The sequence below is a fragment of the Schistocerca nitens genome, chromosome 9 (assembly GCF_023898315.1).
Source record: "Schistocerca nitens isolate TAMUIC-IGC-003100 chromosome 9, iqSchNite1.1, whole genome shotgun sequence".
NCBI lineage: Eukaryota > Metazoa > Arthropoda > Insecta > Orthoptera > Acrididae > Schistocerca > Schistocerca nitens.
In genome coordinates, this window is record NC_064622.1 from 433,279,975 (window position 1) to 433,304,367 (window position 24,393).

The 24,393-nt window shown below is 38.7% G+C and overlaps 1 protein-coding gene across 2 annotated transcripts in view; it reads right to left on the reverse strand.

Moving 5' to 3' along the window:
- Positions 1 to 1,932: 1,932 nt before the first annotated feature.
- LOC126202894 (scavenger receptor class B member 1) overlaps positions 1,933 to 24,393 on the reverse strand; it is a 750,245-nt gene continuing 727,784 nt past the window's right edge. For both annotated transcript variants that reach the window (XM_049936968.1, XM_049936967.1), the window contains 6 exons: positions 23,827 to 24,033; positions 23,014 to 23,240; positions 13,243 to 13,409; positions 11,926 to 12,047; positions 11,653 to 11,778; positions 1,933 to 4,739 (listed from right to left, as the gene is read on the reverse strand). In XM_049936968.1, coding sequence (XP_049792925.1) covers positions 4,419 to 4,739; positions 11,653 to 11,778; positions 11,926 to 12,047; positions 13,243 to 13,409; positions 23,014 to 23,240; positions 23,827 to 24,033 — 1,170 coding nt within the window. In that variant the 3' untranslated portion in view covers positions 1,933 to 4,418. The remainder of the gene's footprint in view (positions 4,740 to 11,652; positions 11,779 to 11,925; positions 12,048 to 13,242; positions 13,410 to 23,013; positions 23,241 to 23,826; positions 24,034 to 24,393) is intronic.

Consider the following 24,393-nt stretch of genomic DNA (forward strand, 5'->3'; position numbering starts at 1 on the left):
CTTGGTGCTTTCATTTATAAATAGATAATGATACAAATACCCACACTCTTGTACATATAGCTCTACTCCTGTGTATGTGTATTCATAGTTATTTGAAATGCTGTCCTAATGAATGTTGTAGAATTCAAATCTTTCTGTGAAAAAAATTGTCAACAGAGAATTTTTATAGGTCAGGTCAAGAGTCAATAAATTTAAGAAGTTTACAGTTGTGTATTTGTTGGTTTCCACGTTTGGGTTTTGTGATGTACTAGAAAATTGACTTCTAACCTGAAACTTAGGTCATATAGTAACAAGAAAGTTGTGTGAAACAATGCAGAAAATGTTTTGTTTAGTTTACACAATAGGTTTCCCTTTCTTTGACATAACTTGTATGATACATCATAGTTTCCACAGTGCCCCACTTGTTCCTGTATTTCTTCTGTACCCAAACTGGTCTTCCCCAAGTTCAACTTGTACCAGTTCTTCCATCTTTCTGTAAATAATTCAGTTCAGTGTTTTGCAATCATGACTTTTTAAACTGATGGTTTGGTAGTATTCACACCTGTCAACAATTGCATTCTTTGGAAGTGGAATTATATCCTCCTTGAGGTTTGAAAGTATTTTGCCTGTCTCATATCTGGGATACCAGGTGTAATAGTGTGGTCATGGCTGGCTTTCCTAAGGAGCTCAATAATTCTGAGGGAATGTTACCTACTTCAGGCACCTTGTTTCGACTTTTATCTTTCAGTACTCCATCAAATTCTTATCACATGTCCCATGTCATCTTCATCTATATCTTCTTTCTCTTCTAAAATATTGTCTTCAAGTTCATTTCCCTTGTATAATATGGTATAGGCAGTGTATTTACTGAATAAAACTGACTGCAGTATTTGACATGATGGCCACAACAGCCATTTATTCCTGTTTAGAACACTGGTATGTTGTTTAATTAGTGCCACTAAATGTAAGGCATATCTTAATTATTTTGAGAGTCAAGTTATTCATTCCATATATTGAGTTAAAATGAGGAAGTTCCGTAACCCCCTTGATGTAGATTTCAAAGAAAGAGAGAGAGAGAGAGAGAGAGAGAGAGAGAGAGAGAGAGAGAGAGAGAGAGAGAGAGAGAGAGAGAGAGGGGGGGGGGGGGAGGGGGGGGGAGGGGAGGCCTGGTTTCAGATCTTATTTCTGTACCTATCCACTGCACATCACTTCCCTAGGTACTAATCTAATTACTTTCTTACAATTAATTGTTCTTGTTGTTTCATACTTCACTGTTGACTTATTAGGGCTTTGTAGCACTACCTTTCTTGAATCTTTTTCAAATTATCAAATTATCAAAATGTGTTTTTTGAGCTCTTCTGTATTTTGGAAAGCCAATTTTCTTCCATCCTCTCAAGATTGTGACTCATTGGGACTTCCTGAGGACGGAAGAGAGTAGCTGCTGAAATATCATATAATCAGCATTACACCATATGGCTGGTCACCCAGATGGCATTCAAAGCCATTAACACTGGAAAAATCTAAAATTACTTATAAAAATGTGTGTATACATAATAACTTATCTGCATTAATGTATGAAACAGTTATTTCACACTGAATGAAGTGTGGAATTTAATGTCATTAAATCCACAGAAAAGCAGAAAAGAGGAAAGGAAGATACTGCTATGCCTTGATTCTTTATCTTCATCCTTACCTTCTGCTAGTGACAAAATTAATAAAATTTATTTTTCTGTGTGCATTTCTATAGTGCCACAAATCACAGTTTTTAGAAACAATTACTCTGTTTTAACATCTGTGGAAAAACTAATACAGGTTTGTTAGCCATATTTCTCCCATTTCCTGTGGCTATTCAAGTCACTGTCAGTAAATAATGCTATCTTGCAGCTCAGCTACAAGCTTTTAAGTGTAATTATCATGCAATAATATGAGTAACGCAGGAAAAAAAAATCACTATTCTAAAGATCGGTTTTTATTTGATTTTACATCACGAATTACACAAAGTTACTGTAATGGCAATTTTCGATATTTTTTCAAAGTTAACACTAAAAAAAAGGTCATATAAAATTAACAGTACTGCCATTACATTCCAGGTACTCTATACAGGTAATTCACTTAATGCCATAAGTTAACATGTGGCATATAAAGTTTTATTGTCGAACTTTATTTTGTAGTCAATTTAAAACATAGTGTACAATTTTTTCCCTACAAAAATAAATATTTTTTCTTCATTTCACTCCTGAAAGAGAGAGGTTTACATATAGGAAGTTCCAATTTAACAGTAAAATTTTATGCTATTGATGCTACGTATTACATCACAGAGCAGCTTGTTAGATTGCACATACAGCAAATGTAAAACCGAAATTCTTAAAATATGTACCTCTTGGTAATACAAAAATTCTTTAGAACATTTGAAACAGTGAATCACTATTCTCCGTACTCATCTTCCACATACAGAGCAAAATTTGTTATTCTTACTCTGACAGATTCTGTGGTTCACATATAAATTACATTCATTCTACAAAAAATTGTATACAAGAAAGAAAAACTTACTCAAAATTGATGAATTCAAATGTTGTGTAAAGTAATAGAAATATAATAAAAGCACACAAAGTGCAGTTCCTACAATATTTAGCCAAAACACAACCAGAAGATGTTTAGTGCCAATTGTACCAAATGACAGATATAAGGGTTTGTCCATTCTTAAGGCAAGAGTGCTGGGTAGTACACAAAAAAACCAAGATGTTTCATAAGATAAAGGATTTTATAACAAAGGAGCAATGCGGCTGAGAATGGAAAGTTAGTAAGATCACAAGGTTAATTAGAAAAGAGAGTGAGTGCTTAATAATAGTCTGTATGGCAAAAGTAGGGATACCAGGTACCCTTTTACCATCTTGTATTTTCACTTAATCAGCCATTTAATTTTATTTTTTCTAAGCAACCTATGATCTCTAAACTTTTGCTCCCTCTTCTGCTAAACTCTCATCAAATTCATACAACCTAGAACTGTGTGCCACTTTGTGCACATCTCCCTAATTTAGCATACTGTCATCTGTGAATATGTTTGGCCTTTTCATGTCTGTATAGAATTACTCAAATTATTTTTTTCTTGAAAGTGTTACCATCCTGGCAATACTTTATATTTTGTCATGTCTCTATCTTACTTGCAACTGTTTACTTTCTGTCTACTATAAATTTGTCTAAATCAGAGTCAAAAGCTGCACATTTCTTTAAGTGTTTCTGACAATGCTCCCCTGTCCCCTTTCTTTATCTTTTTTAGTAATTCTACAACAAAAGAATCCAGAACCAAAATAAATTTGTGTAGTGTTATACATAGGTGTGCCAGCCAAGTTACTCTCAGTTTTGTTGGCCCAATAGACCTCTATACTTAAGGGGGGGGGGGGGGGGGGGGAATTAATTTTTTAATACTTATGATGAACTTGCAGGGTAAAAAAAATGTTTTGAAGACATAACTATAGCGGAACTAAGTAAAGTGTTAGAAAATTTTAACTGTATTTATTGTCTTTAAACACACTGGCAATCTTTACCTATGTGGATAATAGTATTTTACCTTGCCCAACATTTGTCATCAATTAACCATATGCGAAATGTTTATCATCCTTCTTATTACACATTGAGCAATAACTGCTAACAGCATCAATCCTTATTGTATACATCTGATGTTCTTCCTGCCTTTATTTTGGTACTTCTAAAGCTAGTGGTCTTACACAATACACTGTCTCTCATTCAGCTGATATGCACCTTTTAAAGTATAGGTAATACAGTTTTTAATGTATGCACAACAAATAGCTTAAATGAAGATGCTGAAACATGGAGTATAAAAATCTGGATAGTTATATACACTTTTAATAATTTGATTCTGCTGGTATGTGAGCACAAGAGCAATCATTTATTTTCTTCTTTTCAGAATTGAGCAAAAAATCTACATGCATCTTGCTGCAGTACATATTTTTCATAAAACAAAACTGCAATATGTCTTATTATTTTACTTGTAATGTCAGTGTTCAGAGATCAGTCATTGATACAAAGCTGTATATATGCACAAGGATCTCCACTCCATTGAGCTTTACAGATAGTCATGGATAAAACAAGTTGAAGGAGTACTTCCAAATTGTTCACATTTTGAGCTCTCTGTGGAAAACACTGTTTTCACTGCATTCACAACAGTAACAAACACAATACACCATGGAAATTAAAGCCAGTTACAAGATGAACCGACATGTTAACAATAAAAAAATTGTTCTGGTGGCAGTTCGAGCTGCCATCAAACATCCATGTACTTCCAACTGCCATTGCAGGGCTGATATTAGCGTAGCCACTGTCCACTGTATGAAACAGAGTCTTAATATCATTCAAAATCACAAATCTTAGGCCACAAGCCTGCTTGCTGCAGATTAGTGATCCAAAACACCCTGCAGATTCTAATTTGTTGCACCATTTTCAGGTCCTGTGAGGAATGCAGGGTTCAGAGTTTCAAATGTTTTACCATTGCCATTTGCTGGATGCCCATTTGCAGCAATGTCCTTCTTCTGCTTCTCTGAAGGCTTCACGTAGTGACTCGTACCTTCCAAGTGGAGTGTTTCCTGTCGCTTGCTAGAACGCCACAAGCAGGCTGCAGCAATAAGCAGCAGAAGGGCTCCAAGAGCAATCAGACCAAATGAGATGGCTGATCTAGCAATAGGAGGAGCTGTGGCAGCAAGATTGAGCAGCTCGGTGACATCACTTGGGAGTCCATCAACACCCTGTGGAAAATCAAACATCAGTTTGGATTGTCTTAGGCTGTTATGTCCTATCAGTGTCAATATGCTTTACAATCGTATATGAAGTTTTCTAATTTTTGCAAACTCTTAATTATTGGCAAATAATTAAAAAGAGTCTGAAATTTTAAAGGTGTTAATATCATGTACTGTTTCATTTACCTAAAATGTAATGTATGTGTTTCTCCTCAGTAGATATACCATTAAGCTGTCAAATTTATTAGAAATACTGAACAACGCAGAGGGGGAGGTTTAGGCTTCTGAATAACATTACAAAAAGTTTATGTAGAACATGGAAAATATGTTCCTAGAATGCATTTGAATAATTGTTCATAATTAACATGAGCGGACTAGTCATCACATGGAATTCCAATGTACTATTTTTGCATGTATATTGTGAGGCACCAGTTGGTTGGTTGGTTGGTTGGTTGGTTGGTTCGGGTTGAAGGGACCAAACAGCAAGGTCATCAGTCCTTTGTTTCAAATGTGGTCCATTCCAATAGTGTGACATCTCAGAAAAGTCAGAATGATAAAAGGGAAAAGGCTAAAAAATGTAAAAGGGCAGTTATGTTGTCAACGGTAAAAACAAAATGAGATAAGTCAGCAAGAGAGCGAACCCAATGCTTTGCTAGAGACAGGAAATATCCCACCTCTGAAGCAGCAGAGGCAAAACCACCTGCGACTTAAAAGGTGCAACCACTAGAATGTAGAAGTGTGTATGGGAAAAAGAGACTAACCAATCCAAAAAAATGATAAAAACAGAGTAAAAGGGGAAGAAAAGAGAATCTCAGTCAGGGAGGGGAGTCAGAAATCTCCAAACACGGCTTACAGTGGGAGATGCCCCAACACCAGAGAGAGATTAAAAACCTTAAAACTGAGAATAAAAACCACTTTCACAGAGGAAACCAAGAACCAGATCGACCATCCGGGAACCATCAGCCAACATCAAAGGTAAAGTGCGGGGGAGTCTGTACTTAGCACGCAGAGCCAAAAGAAGGGGGCATTCAACCAAAATAAGGGCTGCTGACTGGAAGGCTCCACAGCCACAAAGTGGGGGTGGCTCATCACGCAAAATAAAACCATGAGTCAGCCTGGTATGGCCAATGTGGAGACGACACAGTGTGGTGAAGTCCTTTCGGGAGAGGCGAAAGGAAGAATGCCACAGGCCTGGTGTCACCTTAATCACACGAAGTTTATTAGACAGGGAAGTAGTCTCCCAAGAGTTTGCCCATGATTGTGCAAAGTGGGATTTGATGTGAAGCCATAAATCCGCTGCAGGAGGGGTTACAGAAAATGGGGGTAAGAGACTGCTCCCCCAGCCAAACGATCAGCGAGCTCATTACCCGGTATACCCACATGGCCTGGGACCCAAAGTAAGTCAACAGAACAAGCAGCACAGTGAATATCAGCGAGATGGTCATGGATGGCAGAGACCAAGGGATGGCGGGAAAAACACCGGTCAATAGCCAGAAGGCCACTCATTGAGTCCGTACATAACAAAATGCAGATGTGTTGGGACTGTTTAATAAAGGTAAGGGCCTGGGAAATTGCCATGAGTTCTGCAGTTAACACCCCACATGTAGGCGGCAGCAGATGATTTTCCATTCCAACAGAGTACATGAAGGCATATCCCACATGATCAGCAGATTTAGAGCGATCAGTGTAAAAAACAACAGCATCACAAAACTCCCATAAAATTCGGTGGAAAAAGGAACGGAACACTGTTGGGGGGATGGAATCTTTCAGACCTCGGTGGAGATCCATCCAAATTCGAGGCCGAGGAACTAACCAAGGAGGGGTAGAGGGCGGGAATCAGGTGGGCGACATCCATGGTCTCAGAACAGGATAGAATAGAAAGGATGAGTGGGAGAGGAATGGACAGCGAGTGCATAAGACAGCAGAAGCTGGGACCACCGAACAGAAAGGGGGGGGGGGGGGGGGGGATCACAGCTTCAACCAGGAGACTATCAACAGGGCTAGTAGGGAAGGCACCAGTGGCCAAACGGATACCACGATGGTGGACTGGATCCAGCATCTGCAGTGTGGAAGGAGCAGCCAAACCATAAACTTGACAACCATAGTCCAAGTGAGACAGAACTAGAGCATGATAAAGACAGAAGGAGGGAGTGGTCTGCACCCCAAGAGGCATGGGCAAGGAAGCAAAGGACATTGAGTTACGGAAACAACCTACCTTCGGAAGTCTGATATGGGGCAGCCAAGTGAGCTTGTTGTTGAAAAGAAGACCCAGGAAACGAAACTGTGGGACCACAGGCAATCGTTGTGCATCAAGAGATAGAGCTCTGGATCAGGGTGGATCGTAGTACGACAACAGAAGTGGACCACCCGCGATTTTAAAGGAGAGAACTGAAACCCGTGTGAGAGGATCCATACAGAGGCACTCTGGATAGCTCCCTGGAGCTGCCGCTCTGCAGATGCCATTGGAGGAACTAACCAAAGTGCAGAAATCATCCACATATAGGGCAGAGGCGACCAAAGGGTCAACAGAGGCCACAAGTCCATCGATTGCAATGAGGAAAAGAAGTACACTCAAGACAGAACCCTGTGGGATGCCCGTCTCCTGGTTCCATGGAGAACTAAAAACAGTACCAACCCAAACCCTGAAAGACCGATGGAACAGGAACTGGCAGATAAAAATCGGGAGTGGGCCCCGAAGACCCCACTGATGAAGTGTAAGTAAGATGTGATGGTGCCAGGCCGTGTCATAGGCCTTGTGAAGGTCAAAAAATACTGCAACCAAATGGCGGTGCAGGGAAAAAGCCTACCAAAATGCGGACTCCAAGTGAAGTTAATGATCAATCGGAGACCGTCCCTCTCGGAAGACATACTGGTAAGGGGACAATAGATCCTGAGATTTGAGGACCCAATAGAGCCGACAGGCTACCATCCGTTCAAGTAACTTGCAAACAACATTGGTCAGACTAATTGGCTGATAGCTATCAACAAATAGGGGGTATTTACCAGGCTTAAGGACAGGAACCATGATGCTATCCCTCCACTGACAAGGGAAGTCACCCTGGAGCCAGATACGGTTAAACACCCGGAGAAGATGTTGCCGTTGTGGAGCACTGAGATGTTGAAGCAGTTGGTTATGAATGGAGTCTGGGCCAGGGGCCATATCATAAGAAGGAGGAAGTGTGGAAAGAAATTCCCATTCAGTAAAAGGTTCATTCTAAGATTCTGACTGACAAGGAGTAAACATAAGGTGGAAGATTCGGCCCGCTGTTTCCAGTGAAGGAAAGCAGCCGGTTAGGAGTCTGATGCTGATGCCATTGTAAAATGGTTTGCAAGATGTTCTGCAAGAATCAACGGGTCCATACAAAGGCCATCTGGGAGGTGAAGGCCTGGGAGGGTGGACTGCCGATGGCAACCTTGGAGAGAGTGAAGTGTAGCCCATACCTGTGACATAGGGACAGTATAACCGAGGGAAAAAACAAATCGTTCCCAACATATCTGTTTGCTCTGTTTGATTAAATAATGGGCTTTAGCATGAAGGTGTTTAAAGGTAATAAGGCTGGCAATGGATGGGTGCCTCTTAAGGTGTTGCAAAGCTCGATGGCGATCATGGATGGTGACGGCAATGGCAATGGCCATACACCACCATGAGCCTGCTGGCGATGAAATGGTCCAGATGAGCATGGTACAGCAAGGCTAGCAACACAATCGCGTCAGATACGTCACGTAGGACATCATCAATACAACCCGACAAAGAGGGAGAAAACACGACCTGTGCAGTGTATAGAGGCCAATCAGCACATTGGAAAGACCAACGAGGTAACCTGTCCATCGGGGAGCGGAAAGGGAAAGAGAGAATCAACGGGAAATGGTCACTATCACAAAGGTCGTCGTGTGGCAACCAGTGTAATGAAGGGAGGAGAGAGGGAGAAGAAAGAGAAAGATCAATGGCATAAAAGGTACCATGACCGGCACAGAAATGAGTAGGGGAGCCATCATCATTAAGAAGCCACAAGTCGTGGCCTGTAATAAACTGGTCTACGAGAAGACCTCGTCTAGATGGAAATGCACTGCCCCACAAGGGATGATAAGCATCAAAATCCCCTAGAGGGGGGGGGAAGGGAGGAGAAAGTTGCTGAAGAAGGGCAGTTAAGGCAGCAGGAGGGAGATAAAGATTGCAAACCGTGACCTCAGAGTCCAGGTGGACCCTAATAGCAACCACTTCCAATGTAGTTTGAAGAGGAATCCACATGCTAGCAATGTTTGTACGGACCAACGTACAAACGCCACCAGAAGCCTGCAGGGGTCCGACCCGATTTCGACAGAAACACGGAACCCAAAGAGAGTCGGTGAGTGATCATCAGTAAAATGAGATTCCTGTAGAACCACACAAGCTGCAGAGTAAGACGAAAGAAGGGATTTCAATTCCAGAAGGTGATGGTAGTATCCATTACAACTCCATTGGATAACCACAGAACAATGATTTAAATGGGGGCTGAACAGGCTAAAGTCAGTCATACCACCAGGTCACCACCTGTCACTGACAAGGAGGGGGCGACATCCATGAATGACAGGTCAGAATCTGGTTGTAAAGCCGGGGATGGGACCTCTGGTGACACCAGAGGCTCTTTGTCCCAGGACTACTACTACTACTACTACTACTACTACTTCTTTTCTGTTTGAGATCGAGGAGGGCTGTGTGGCACAAAGGAGCCAGCTGCAGCATGATCGGGAACAGAAAGAGATCGAGTGACCTGTGGCTGACAGACCACGGTTCTTGCGGTCATCACGTGGCAGCAGACCTTTGGCCTGGAAGGTGCCGGGAAGGTGCATCCCGGGAGGGGCGCCGTTGACCGGCAGATGCCGAAGGAGTGGCACACTTCTCCGGCTGGGGATGGGGGAGCAGTGCCCAGAGGAGAAGGTGTGGGAGCCTCAGGGGAGGGGGGGGGGGGGGGGAGGAGAGGGGTCCAGGACTGGGGTAAGGAAGGGGGAGGAAGGGGTGAAGATGTAAGTAAAGCATAACTAGATGTCATGGACACAGGGTGAAGACGTGCATACTTCTTACGAGCCTCAGTGTAGGTTAAACGATCAAGGGACTTATACTCCTGTATATTCCTTTCCTTCTTATATACTGGGCAATCTGGTGAATGTGGCGAATGATTGCCATGACTATTAACACATACAGGAGGGGGAACAGGAACTCCCCTCATGGAGTGGACGTCCATAGTCACCACAGAGAGGTGCCTGTGAACAGTGGGAAGACATGTGTTCAAAACGCAAGCACTTAAAACACCTCATAGGAGGTGGGATGTACAGCTTCACATCACATCAATAAACCATAATCTTTACTTTCTCAGGGAGGGTATCCCCTTCAAAGGCCAGGATAAAGACACCAGTATCAATGCAATTGTCCTTCGTACACTTCTGAACAAGCCGAACAAAGTGAACACCCCACTGTCAGAGATTTTCCCGAAGTTCCTCATCAGTTTGAAGGATGAGGTCCCTGTGAAAAATCACACCTTGAACCATATTTAGAGACTAGTGGGGGGTAATGGACACAGGAATTGTGCGAAGATGGGTACAGGCACGAAGGGCTGCAGACTGGGCAGCTGAAGCAGTTTTGATCAGCAACGTACCCGACCGCATCTTGCTCAGGGAGTCCACTTCACCAAACTTGTCTTCAATGTGTTACTCAAAGAATAAAGGTTTGGTATTGGTGAAAGTATCCCCATCAGTCCTGGTGCAAACCAGATAGCGGGTGAAAGGCTTTACCCCTAGCCGACGGGCCTGACCCTCTTCCCATGGGGTAGTCATGGAAGGGAAGGCCAAAGGGGCAGGAGAAGCAGCACTAGAAGAATCAGTTCCAAGCAGAGAGTCAGCCACAGAAGAACGGCCAGAGTTCTGGACCCATATGCATTTCATTTGCATAGCATCCGCCCTGACACCACCCACTCCGATCAGGGGCTCTCCTCACGGGCACCACCCAGCCACAGCAAGGGCCATTGCCGGGAGTTCCGATTCTCCAGGATGACAAGCAACCACTCCAAGGCTTGCATGAGGAGGTCACAGCTCAGGTATCAGAAGTGTGATCCCTGTGTGTTCAGGGGGCTCAACCAAAAGGGTACATAGGGAGTGAGGTACCAGTGATAAACACAATGAATACGAGACTTGGTGACATTCAGCTGTGATCTTTATGTGGAGGGTCCAGACTTGTGCTAACACTAACAGGGCCATGTTAAAATACCAAAAGCCAAGTTTTATATGATGGGTGAACATAGCAGTAGGGATTATTTCTATTCATTGCCTTCCCTGTAAAATCAACGAATTTGTTGTCGAGTTGCTATTCAGATTTTATTTTCTACTCGGATCAATTGGCCTTTATTGAGTGTCTCTTATAGAGACAAGGACATGTAAATCTGTGAAAATAGATTATGCTCTTTCTGTAACAAACATTTGATCTAAACTTTTATTGGATACTGTATCAGTATTTTTTAGGAAATACCACATGTAAGAATAATTTCTGGGTTTCTTCCAGTGAACTCTGCTATTGCTAGTAAGAAAATTATGCAGACAGATTTAACTGCAGCAAATGCTCACTGTGATATGAGCAACATTGGCACAAGTTTTTAGGAATGTTTGTGTAAAAACAATGAATACTATTGAAAAAAAGCTTGTTTACACTGTATATGGCCAGTGGTAAATTAAGAATTCAATTGAAATGTCACTTGATAGCAGCTATCTGCATCATAATTATAAGGCCTGTGTCTTAGCAGGATGCTGTACATTGTGCCTCTCAAACCATTTATCTTCTACAATAACTATGTACATTTTTAAGAGTACATCATATTCCATTAATCACAGTTTCATATTTCACACAAGTTGATTGTATTATAAAATACAAAACTGAGACACCTGATATACTTACATCTTCAAACCACATGATGGGAAACAGTATGTCTGGGAATGTGGCAACTTGCTTGATGTCTGTCACTTGGCTGACCGCCAGATTTATCTGAATTCTGGCTCGTGCACGCAGCGAAACGCCAAGGTCCTGAAAGATAATGGGGCAGTGCTTAGAAAGTTGGTGATAAACCTTAAACAGGTTGTATTTTATTAATTTTGTGGTAATTAAAGCACATTTAACATTTCCCTGAGCGGTATATGATCATTCACAATATGGCAATAAAAGTGTACTTACTGGTTGTACATCAAGGAAAAAACCATGTTTATCCTTTTCTGGCTTGCTTATGCCTTCAACAGCATCAAGAAATTTGGGATCAGCAAGGTAAAAATGTGGGAAGGACAACATGATTGGTGAATCTGAAAGGAACAGAACAGACAATAAGTACTCATTTTAAGGAATTTGTTAATTAGCATGGGTTTACACTGTCAATTGTACATATTTTGTAAACATAATTTGGCATTCTCTCTCATCATCATTTTACTCAAGATAAAAAAAAATTAAACCTGCATGGTGGTATCTTTCCCTGTATAATTACAAAGGCAAACAGTTTTGTAATTTGTCTTCAAGTAAGCTCACTGTTTCCCATTCACACAGTAAAATAAGAAATTTCAAAACTTTTAAGAAAAACAGAAAATCTTGTAATGTATCAGTATTAACAACAGACAAGCAATGTTGGCATGATTTTAGAGATGAAGCAACCTAACATTATAAGAGAAGGTATCCAAATAATCTACAATTTTGACAACCTGGGATAGATGATTGTCCACTTCCCTAGCCATGTAGTCAGCACGTCTGAGTACCACATGAAGGATTCTAGTTCAATTCCTGCAATGCCAAGGAATTTTCCTTGTTGTGGAGACTAGAGTGATGTATAGTCAACTTTGGAAGGCCAGTTGTGGATCTGTATGAATGAGAAATAGCAGCTCCAAGGTTCAGAAAGCTGACAACAGCTGGGGTGGGAGAGGGCGGGGGGGGAGGGGGGGGGTGTCGAATCCATGCCCCTCCACACCATGTCCCCAGGCCATTCACAGAAGATCACTTAGCAGGTGGACAGCATTGTATAGTTTTCATTCATTTTTATTCTCTCAGGATCTAAGTGGGGAGTTTAGTTTAAGAGGTGAATAGTACACCTCCATCCGGCAGGCTGCTCTGTTGTGCTACTGAGGTGAATGAATGAAATTATAGGTGTACTCTGATGACCTACAAATGAAACATGAAGTAATGCACTTTACAATTCTTGATCAGTGAATCCTCACATTTTTTTTGTAGTACATTTACACATTTTAGATTCCATGTTACCTCTGTTTAAGAGTAAAATATGAAAGTAAAATGATATTTTTATTTTTATCTGTTTCTTTGATTAAAAGCTAATTAAATACTCATGAAAGTGTTAACAATGAGGATAACTCTTCATCAGACTTGGCATTATCTATATTTGTCATGTGGACAGGAATTTTATTGGCAACAAAAGAGATCATATTTTTAATGAATGTTACCTACAGAAATATTTTTTAAACTTGTATTCATATTTCTAAACAGAAAAGTACATACCATACTGGCACAAGCTAACATTGAACAAGCCATGTGGAGTACAGGGTGGTCCTCCCGGGCAGAAGCATTCATTTTCAGGGTTCTGTGCAACTTCTGCAAAGACATCCTGTGGAGGGGTAAAGCGGTAACCCATCACTCCACCATTTGTTTCCACTTCTTTTTCAAATCTGTGAAGAATTAAACTTTTTATAAACAAAGTTACAACTCTGAAACATGCCTAGTTTTCCTTTTCTTTACATAACACAATTTACAAAGCTGAAATAACTCATTTAAAATTGGACTAATAAACTTAAATGACATACAGCTTTTGGCTGCCACTTTTGTTATGTCAGATCAAATATAGTAAAATGAAGCTTACCAAGTGAATCATTGGCTTATTTATGGGACCTAAATTTCATATGGAGATTCTTTTGACAATAGTGGAAATTACAATATCAAATTGGCAAAGATGAGAAAAGGTAATCATGTATACCTGATTAATGGTTGGTTGGTTGGTTTGTTTGGGGGAGGGACCAAACAGCGAGGTCATCAGTCCCATCAGATGAGGGAAAGATGGGGAAGGAACTCAGCAGTGCCCTTTCAAATGAACCATCCTGGCATTTGCCTAAAGTGATTAGGGAAATCACAGAAAACCCTAAATCATGATAGTTGGATGTAGGTTTTGACCATTGTCCTCCCAAATGCGAGTGATTGATATGTAACAAGCTGATAACATTTTAGAGGAAGCAATTAATGTTAACTAATATTAACACTGAAATGACTAATAATTAATAATATTTCAATAAAATGCGGAAAAACCACAACAAACTGCTGATCTTCAATGTTTATGATATCAGCTTTTCATGTGAACAAATTCAATGAATGCAGTGTCACTGGCATGTTCATTAGGATATGGTCACAAATTACAACATATATCAGTTTGGTCTACCAACCCAACAACATGGTGCACCCGTAACGTGGTATTATTGACAATTTCTCACAGCATATCCAGTAGAATCAGGGTGATATGTCATTCTGTGCTATCCTTCAGACCAAGGAAGGTCTGGTTACATTCCTGATAGACATCATCTTTCAGATATCCCTATAACCAGAAGTCACATGGATTTAGGTCAGGGGATCTGGAAGGCCACATATGTTTAAATTGCTTAGAGATGATGCAGTCAAAACCAAAGGTTCCTTGAAGCTACAGCTGTTTCCTTTGAGCTCTAATATCTCTCTTGGTATTTTTTTTTTTAAAAACATGAAACTCAGCTAACTTCTACAACTTTTTGTACTTGATTTAATGGCAACAATAATTATTATTTCTGTGTGTGGCATGAGTAGATAAATTGTGTCAGGTTAGCCTAAAAAGTTGGCGTTCTAAAGAAATTAAAAGTTCAGAGTTGCATATAGATCCTTAAATAATTAGTAATAGATGTCAGATTTGAAGATATAAATCTACAAGTTGTACTTTTAAAATCTATGATTTGATGTTGCCAGCTGTTTTTGTTACTTCACTAATTTAGTGTAAAGTTGACTACTTTTGCAAAAAGACTGAAAATAGAGTATTTTCAATCCCATGTTGTACAGAAGTATCTTTTAGAAACATTTCAAACCACTCATTAGAAACAGGACGTTTTGAACATCCTATAAAAGTGAATTAGATTGACTAATACTGGTACATAATGTCAAAAAAAAAAAAAAAAAGAGGGCTAAATTTGGGCAAGTCGCAGGACTTGTGCAAGCGCATTACCAGTTTTTTTGCCACTGTGCCACCATGTTTGTTTATAGATCCCTATTATTTTGATCCCAAGTGTTCTGTGGAGTCTGTTGTTTTATCTGTTGCATTTTTTGGTGATGGTCTGCATCATTCTGGGAATCCATTGCAAATTCTAAACATGAACAATGCCGTATGAAACCTAGTATACAGGTTTTCAAATTCACATTAGTATTAATTTTCTAATTAGTTTAAATTGAACTGGACATCAATGAATCAATTGATAATGATTATTCTGTAGCCAGATACACTGTTAGGTGCAAATTGTCATCAAAATGCCACCACAGCTCATTTTATTCAAACAAAATTGGGCTTATTTCTCTTAGCAGCTTATCAGAAAATGAAAAATATCTTATTATTTGATGATCAAAAGTTAAGCTTAAGAACAACAACTAGTTCTGCTTGCATCACTAAGTAAAGTACCTCCACAAACATGAAATGAGCCAAAAGTCATGCTGCAATCCATTTGAAAAGCAGAATTGCTTTGACAAAGGCAGTTTGTTAGACATTACTTTAGCAATGTCCAAGGAATTGAATAAAGTGACCAAAAGCAACATCAACTTCATTTTCTGATGATTTTGATTCCAATGCTTCAGACCATTTGGATGAAAGGTTGACTTGTTTTAGCCACTTCTACACTGAAAATATGAAAAATAAGCAGCAGAGACAAAGCTGGATACATGAAACAAAAAATTGAATGTGAGCAAAATACAGTAGCAGAAAAAATAATGTATCTCTGGAATGACTGAAGACATTGCACAATCTAATCACTCTGCTGAATGAAGTTTGTGTAATGATCACACTGAGCTTATCAAAGAAATGAAAGCAAAAATTGAAGTATCCAGTAGATCAACAGAAGTTCAGTTATTGACTATGGCCCCAAAATGTTGGTCAATAAAGGAAACAAGTTTGGTATTTCTGAACACAAAACAACCTGGAAAGTTACAGGAGAAAAAGTTATTGGTGCATTACTTAATGCAAAGATTGGCGAACCACTGTCAAAGAAAGTCATTAATAGATTCAACAGTTTCAATGAAGACAACGAATACAGCAGGATGTGCCCTGGCAAAGAGGACTGTGTTTTAGTTCAACTTGGTGGTATTAAAATATAAAAACAGAAGTAGTTGCTACTATGCCATCTTGAAGAACTTAACATGGCCTATCACAATAAATATGGTGCTGAAATTTGTTTTTCCAAATTCTGCAACCTCAGGCCAAAGTGGTGTGTAGCTGTTGGTGCTTCAGGCATTCATTCCATCCATGAATGCACAATACATCAGAATATTAAGCTCATGCTGGAAATTGCTAATGTTGACTAGAAAATGCTAACAGAAAAGGTAGTGTATGATCTGAGTGCCAAGGACTGTATGATGCATCATTGTCAAAGCTACCCTGGTGAAGATGCAGTTAAACTTTTCTTGGAAGAAATATTCCACCACAGGGATGCAGAAGAATTTATTGAATTCAAACAGTGGGTTCACACTGACTATGAAACACTAGAAACAAATGTCTCCATAGTGGAGAACTTTATGGAAAAACCCTGAAAGACCAAAATATACTACTCCAGTGATGTCTCAGCAGCATAATATAAAAACTAGAAGAACTATGTGAATTTATGCAACTGTAGAAGTGATTTCAATATTTAGGCTGAAAGGAATTTCTTTGGTACAAGCCAAGGGAAATGATGGAGTTGGTGGAGTGACTAAATGGTTGGCTGCATGGGAAAGCCTCCAAAGACCTTGATCCAACCAAATATTGATGCCGAAGAATCTCTTCAACTTTTGTGATCAAAATATAAATGGAATTAAATATATTTTTGTCAGAAAAACTGAAATTGGAGAAAACAAAGTTTCAGAAGAAATTTGGTGATAAAACTGCACAACAGCTGGTATGAGAGAGCATCACCAACTTGTACCAGTTGACTCAAACTGAATTTGTATCTGCAGAGTTTCCAATGACATGATATATTTTGTTGCCAGAATTCTGACACCACTATTCTGTATTTGAAATTACCTGACTTGTCCCCTGGTTGATATGTTGCCTGTATTTATGACAACAAATAGTTGATTGGCAATGTTGCAGAAGTTTCGTTGAAAAAAATGGTGCATTGATCAAATTTATGCCTCTGCCAGGTCGTGCTCATTTCTTTCATTGGCCAGAAAGGCAAGATTTATGTCGGATTCTGGAGCAACACCTGATTTACATGCTTCCTGCTCTTTCAGTCACATAGTCTGGCTGGCAATATAAATTTCCAGAAACCATGCTGAGGGAAGTGGCTTGTAAATGTAACAGGATGTGAGAAAAGATTACTATCAATTGAAATCAAGCTGTGGACATTGGCTTGGGAACCATATAAGATACGAAGTTTAGGCTTGGGGTCCTAGGATAAGATGCCTAATCATTGGCATGGGAACCAGGCAAACACCTACTTGAGGCTTTGGAACCATGAGCATGAAACCAAATTACAGACCTGAGAACCTGGACTAAGAAACCCACTGTACTGGTATGTAGGAAAAGCCAAGGATAACCGATGTAAGCTCCCGCAAAAGATGTATTTTGCTATGCCGGAAGGCAAGAACAAATGATAAAGACCTCATTCAATTTTTTGTCACCTTATGTCTTGAGTTCTCGTGGAGAGAGGACATGTTTAGATATGAGATGCATGTAGTAGCTTTCACGGTATCTGAATAATAATTTCTCTCAGTGCAAAAATATGAGGCCTTTTTATTTTCTTCCGTGCACCACGAAATGGTCATGTCACACACGCTGCCTGCAAATGAGGAGGAAGTCTGATAAAAATGAAAATTACATTACCTACATGGTCAATCATAAGTTTTGCGGCACCTGAAGAAGAAGCACCTAACAGGAGTGTGCAGATCCTGACTGCATGAAAGTAAGTTCACGTTAAAGCGGACTCAAAGGAGACATAGTATAAAAATCCAAAATTTGGGCATTCATTGAAAATAATTGATTTCTATTAATCCCTTTATTTATGCACCCTTTCTTATTATTGCTATTTATGTGCATACATATATAAATTTGCACACCACCTGTGGCTGGTATTGCATGGCTATCGGGTGTGACCCCTTATGGCAATAGGGTTCCCAGTTCAAGTTCTCGAACTGGTAGTGACAGTATCACCATGGACCAATGCAATAGAGTACTAATAATTTCTCAATAACAAAAGCATTAAAAGAAGTCTGTATAAAAGAAAAGTCAGAATTTGAGTATTAAAATAAAAGCTGTTGTATGGAAATGCTCTCTTTTCTTAGGGCACTGTATGCTAGTGTTATTTCCTCAAATCTACTTTTCTAGGAGGTTCAAAACTACTCTATCTAATGAGAGTAGTTTTAAAATGTTTTCTAGAAGACACTTTGGTGCAACATGGGATTGAAAGTACCCTATTTTTAGCTTTTTACAAAAATCATCAACTTTACACTGAATTTGTACAGTAACAGAAAGAGCTAGCGACATCAAATAAAAAATTTTAAAAGAAAAACTTTTAAACATGCTATGCATCAAATTTGACATCTATTACTTAATTATTTAAGGAGCTATGTAACTTTGAACTTTTAAATTTTTTTATAGTGCTAATTTTTTAGGCTGACTTTGATACAATTTTTCTCCTTATGGTGCACACAGAAATAATAATTATTATTACAACTAAACAGAGAGCAAGAAGTTGTACAAGCAAGCTAAGTTTCATTTTTTTTATAATATACCATGACATATTAGGTCTCAAAATTGGTGAAAGCTCACTGTGTTTAACCAAAGTTCATTTGAGACATGTGGTACTCTACATACAAAATTTCAGCAAAATTCAAGATAGTCGAACAGTGAGTCCTAGACCACCTGACATGGAATGACCCATTGGTCTCCCTGCTGCACCACCTAATTCATCTGTTTCTTCAGATTTCTTGGCCATATTCTTTAGCCGATTTATTGACATGTGGCCTCCTCACAGCTGTTTCTGATGATATTCCCACAGTGCAGCACTGCTATTACTGATGTTCTGATAAAATAACTTTACTGTCAGTGCATGGTCTTTCTTCTCAGTAGTCATTTTGTTTCATATGGAAAACTTCAACCTTCATAACCCTATATACCAAGAGTCACTTCAGAAAAGACAGCAATAAGTGTCACCTAGCGACACACAGCATACCAACATCAAAACAGTAAAAATTTCACATTCCGACTGCTTACAGTGCCACATTTTCACTTAGTGGCCGAAAGTGGATATATTTTTTTTTTTTTTTTCAGCATACTCCACAAGCCCACAAATTAAAGAACATATGATGGTTCAGCATACTACGGTGTATACAACCTCCATTGCAGCACTCTGAGCATCATCAGTTTGATTATAGCCACTGGTTAAGTTGCTAAATGTATCTGCCTGTGTCTCTCCCTTACAAGGGTCATTCAAAGAAAGATGTGCAAATTAGACACACTAAGGAAAGATGGCACATCATTAGTGAAAATTAGGCAGTTGGTAACTGATGTGTGGACTGCCATTAACAATTTTAATTACATGGTCCTATCTAAAATTCTGTGTATACTATCTCAGCTACACTAAAGTGGCATAATATTTACCTTTTGATATTAATGTTTTTCCTGGTAGTTCTTTCATGCAGTGTTATGATCTAGGTAGTATGTTCTAATAGCAGATGTGTGTGCTAAGGAATCTCATTTAAACTGCCTTTGCAATATTTTCTGTCTGAATTAACTTCAGTTTTTCCTACATCTACATCTGTATCAATATCCTGCAAGCCACCTTACAGTATGTGGCTGAGGGTAAATCTGGTACCAGTAACTGGTACCCCTTCCCTGTTCCACTCTCAAATAGCACATGGGTAGAATGATTGTCAGTAAGCCTCTGTATTAGCTCTAATTTCTCAAATTTTCTCATTGTGGTCATTTTGCGAGACATATGTGGGAGGAAGTAATAGGTTGTCCAACACTTATCAGAAAGTACTCTCTCAACATTTCAATAGTAAACCTCTCCATGATGCATTATCTCTCTCATGTAGAGTCTGTGACTGGAATTTATTGAGCACCTCTGGCCAGAAGATCATGTGATGAGATGTATTGCCCCTCATTGGATCTTTTCTCTCTCTCCTATCAATCTTCCCTGGTAGGAGTACCAGTTTTATGGAAAGTGCTCAAATTTGTCAACCAAGTGCCTTGTAAGTCACTTATTTTCATGGATAAGTTACATTTCCTTAATATTTTCTTCTGAATCTATCCAGCATCTGTTTTTCATACTATCTGTTTTATGTGATCATTCCACTTAACGACACTCTGGATAGTTACTCCTCAATTTTTAATGGTAGATACAATTTCCAACAATTTGTCATAAGTGGTGTAGTTGTTTAGTAGTATATTTCTTTTTGTATGTATGTGCAGTACGTTGCGTTCATATATGTTCAGGGTCAACTGCCAGATCCTGCACCATTCCTATGTAGATCTTTCTGCAAGTTGCTACTGTCTTCTGGCATTGCTACTTTCTTTTAGACAACTGCATCATCTGTGAATGGTATTGAAGAGCTTTTGACAGTTTCTACTAGATCATTCACACACATTTAAACAGGAACAGTCATATCACACTTCACTGAGGTACTCCAGAAAATACCTTTACACCTGTCAATTTTGTTCCATTAAGAGTGACATGGTGAGTTCTGTCACAAGGGAGTATCTAATCCAGACACAAATTTGATCCAATACTTGATAAGCTCATGCTTTTTTCACTAAATGGTAATGTGGGACAGTGTAAAGTGTCTTCCTGAATTCAAGGAACACAGGATCAACATGAGTGCCCTTGTGTACAGCATTATAAGCCTCATGAAGTAACAGGGCAAGCTGAGTTCCACAAGATTTCTCTTTACAGAATTCATGTTTATTTTTATTGAGGATATTTTCAGTCCCCAAAAGCTTCATAATTCTTGAGCATAAAGCACATTCCATAATTCCATAACAGATTAACATCAATAATATAGTCCTGTAATTATGTGCATCTGTCTTATGACCCTTCTTGGAAACTAGAATTACCTGTACCTTTTTCCAGTTGCTGGGTACAATCTGTCACTCCAGTGAACTATGATAAATTGCTGTTAGAAAGGGAGGAAGTTCATTTTCATGATCTTTGTAGAATTGTACAGGTATCTGGTCATGATGGAAAGTTCATTCTCATGATCTTTGTAAATCGTACAGGTATCTGATCCTGCTGCTTTGCCATTACCAAGTGATTGCAGTTGCTTTTTCATTCTGTGATCGGTTATCTCAATACCTGTTATTTTGATGTTCATAGGATGATTGGTAGGAGAGACTACTATGATCCTCAATGGAGAAATAATTTTGGAAGATGAAATTCAGTATTTCAGCCTTTTCTGTTACCTTTTGTTTCACTGTCAGTACAGTTACTGAGTGACTGAATAGATAATTTCAAACTGCTTAACGATTTTACTTCAGACCAAAACCTCTTAGGTTTCTAAGTCAGATTGGTTGACAATATTTTACTTTCAAAGTTATTGAACATTTCTCTCATAGCACTCTTTATGCTCATTTTCACTTTGTTCAGCTTTTGTTTGTCAAGCTAGATTTTGACTTCTCTTGAATCTGTGATGAAGCTCTGTTTAGATAACAGTTTTCTAACAGGTTTACTAAAACATTGCGGGTTTCTTCCATACATGAAGACCTTGCTCAGGACATTCTTGTCCAAGGCATATTATATGATTATTTTTTTTCTTCATTTATCCTTCACATAGAGGAAAAAACTGCACAAACTATATACGCAACAATCACTATTCGAGTGAACTTTTAAAGATTGAGGATTTATTTATGTACACCAATGGACAACAATGTTCTTGCCCTTTTGCCAGCTTTTGTGATGAAGAATTACCTCAATTTAGTTGAAAGAAAATTCATATGCATACACAATTCAATATTTTAACATTAGAAAATGTGACACCTATAACAATCACCATCTGTCAAGTAGCTAACTAACTCTTGAATGTGAAGTTCATTGGTAATCTCATTAACATCAAATAAAATCTTAGAAGTTTTCCGTAAGTTAGCTGTTTCCCTTTCAAAGTGTTTCATTAATGACTGTCCTTTCTCAGTGTAAAACATAATTAACATTATAGTGAAATCCAAAAAATTATTTTCAAAATCTGCTGATCTGTTACAAGAAATACACCCAAGGCTTATCAGAGATATACTTACTGAATTACATTTATGGAAAATATTGCCAATCTTCAGTAGCAGTGAGTACCATATGAAGGATGAAGGCAATACAGAATAACAAGTAGAACATTTTCCTTAAAACATATCTAGTGCTGTAGAAGGACCTCTTTCACTCTTGCACCAATCATAAGAACAATAAGAGTGCAGCTGTAGAAAGTATGTTCACTATATGAAAAGAGTTAATGTATACTGCTTTTTTATAACTTTGCTATAAGGAATATGCTATGCACCTTTCACGTAAATTATGACCTCTGAACAGTAAGATAGGTCTCTGATGTCATTGTGGTCAATCTCTCATTTGACCTTCCTCACAGTAAAAATCATTTAATTTCATGAGCAATTGTCTCAGATACATGTTTATAGATTTCAGGTAGTGCTTCTTTCCATACTGTGACTTATTAGTGAAGGAGCTTTACGTCTATTACTTCAATAATGTCAATAATCAGAAAAAGTGTTTATGTTGCTGTACTTGCATAAAAAAATCAGATTTCCTCTCATTTAAAGTTCACAGTCAAAACAGCACTAATTAATGCAATGGTTCATTTGTCCTGTTAAATGTAATTCTGATGATAGATGCCAAAATGTGTTAAGTTGTGAAATACATGTACATAAAAAAGCTATCAAATGAAACATTGTGTTATTTGTTATAGAAATTCCAGCATTAGACCATAAAGATTTTCATTATTTGATTCCCAGCATTGGCAAAACATGTAATTAAAGTGCAGGTCATACTAGTTGTGTTAGCACATGATACTAATAACAAAAATGATATTTACCTGAGAGGTAGCAGCCGACATAGATCTTTGTCATAAACATGGAGAGTTGTACTTTTTGTAATTTGTGGAGGAAAAATTGATCCATCACTACCATTAAGTCTGTTACATTCCTCAGTTTTCCAGTGCGGCAGATGAGTACGGCCATTGAATGTATCAATTAAGCCATAATGTGTGATGTCATCACCACCTGTGAAGACTGTTACATTGTCCTTTGCTGTACCATTTTTCTGAAACATTTTATTACCTGTGTTAGAATAATGATAATATATTATTGGAATAATCAGAACTATGTTCAAATATGAAACAAGGATTTGCAGACAGAGTAGCTACCATGTGGTTTACTATGTGGCAAGCGGTTGTGCAATAGTTATGCAGGTACTGATTATCCTTGGTATCATTTGGATGTACAGCAATTAATAAATATGGTTTATCCAATAGTTTTGATTTTTATTGTATATGAGATTGTGATTTGTTTCCTCTACCCCTCCCTCTTCCACGAAAGTAATATGAAGTCATGTTCTGCTCCTCCCCCCCCCCCCCTCACCCCCCCCCCCCCTCCCTCTCACTCAGCTCATGTTGTGGATATTCTTTTGTTTGGATATGCATTGTTTAGAGTATAAAGTTAAAAGCAGACCAGCAGTATTTGTGAGCAGTTATTGTTGTAAGACTAACTGGTGGTTTCTAACCACTTTTCTGCTTTTGTGTATAATGCATAAATGGAACAACTAACCTTAAAATAATAGTTTGAAAAATGCTTATTTATAAAAAAAATTGAAGTGTGAAAACTTTTAGTGTCATAAATAAAATACTCACCCCATACAGAAGTCCGAACTCTTCATATGGAAGCTTCTGTTCTTTGCTGACTACATCCTTTGCAAGTTTGAGCAAAGGGTCTTCATAACCCCAAAGTAGCTGGGCCACAGACACTTCTACAAAAGGTTTTATTTTCAAGATATCCATTATGGAGGCCATTGCCAGTCGCAAGAAACGTGCTGCATGCTTGCTCTGAGATGTTGCACTCTGTTGCAGATAAGAGAGTAAATATGAAGTTGTTACAAACAAGGACATACCATTATAAGGCTCTGAAGTATGTCAACTTTTAAAGTATTTTTTGTTTTACAAAAATGGAAAATTCTGAATGAACCAAACAATTGAATTATCAATGAATGACCAGATTTGTTTTCTTTCACTTGATATTTAGCTGCATATGCAAGTTATGTCTTAGTAACTAATAGTCTATGGACTGCGAAGACAACATAAATTTTCACCGCATCTGTTTATGCCCTAGCAACATTGCAGGTGTGAAGCTATAAAAGTTCTTGGGTGCAGTTCAGTTGTATAGCTTAAGAAGCCCGTTAATTGAAATAATGAAACATTAAC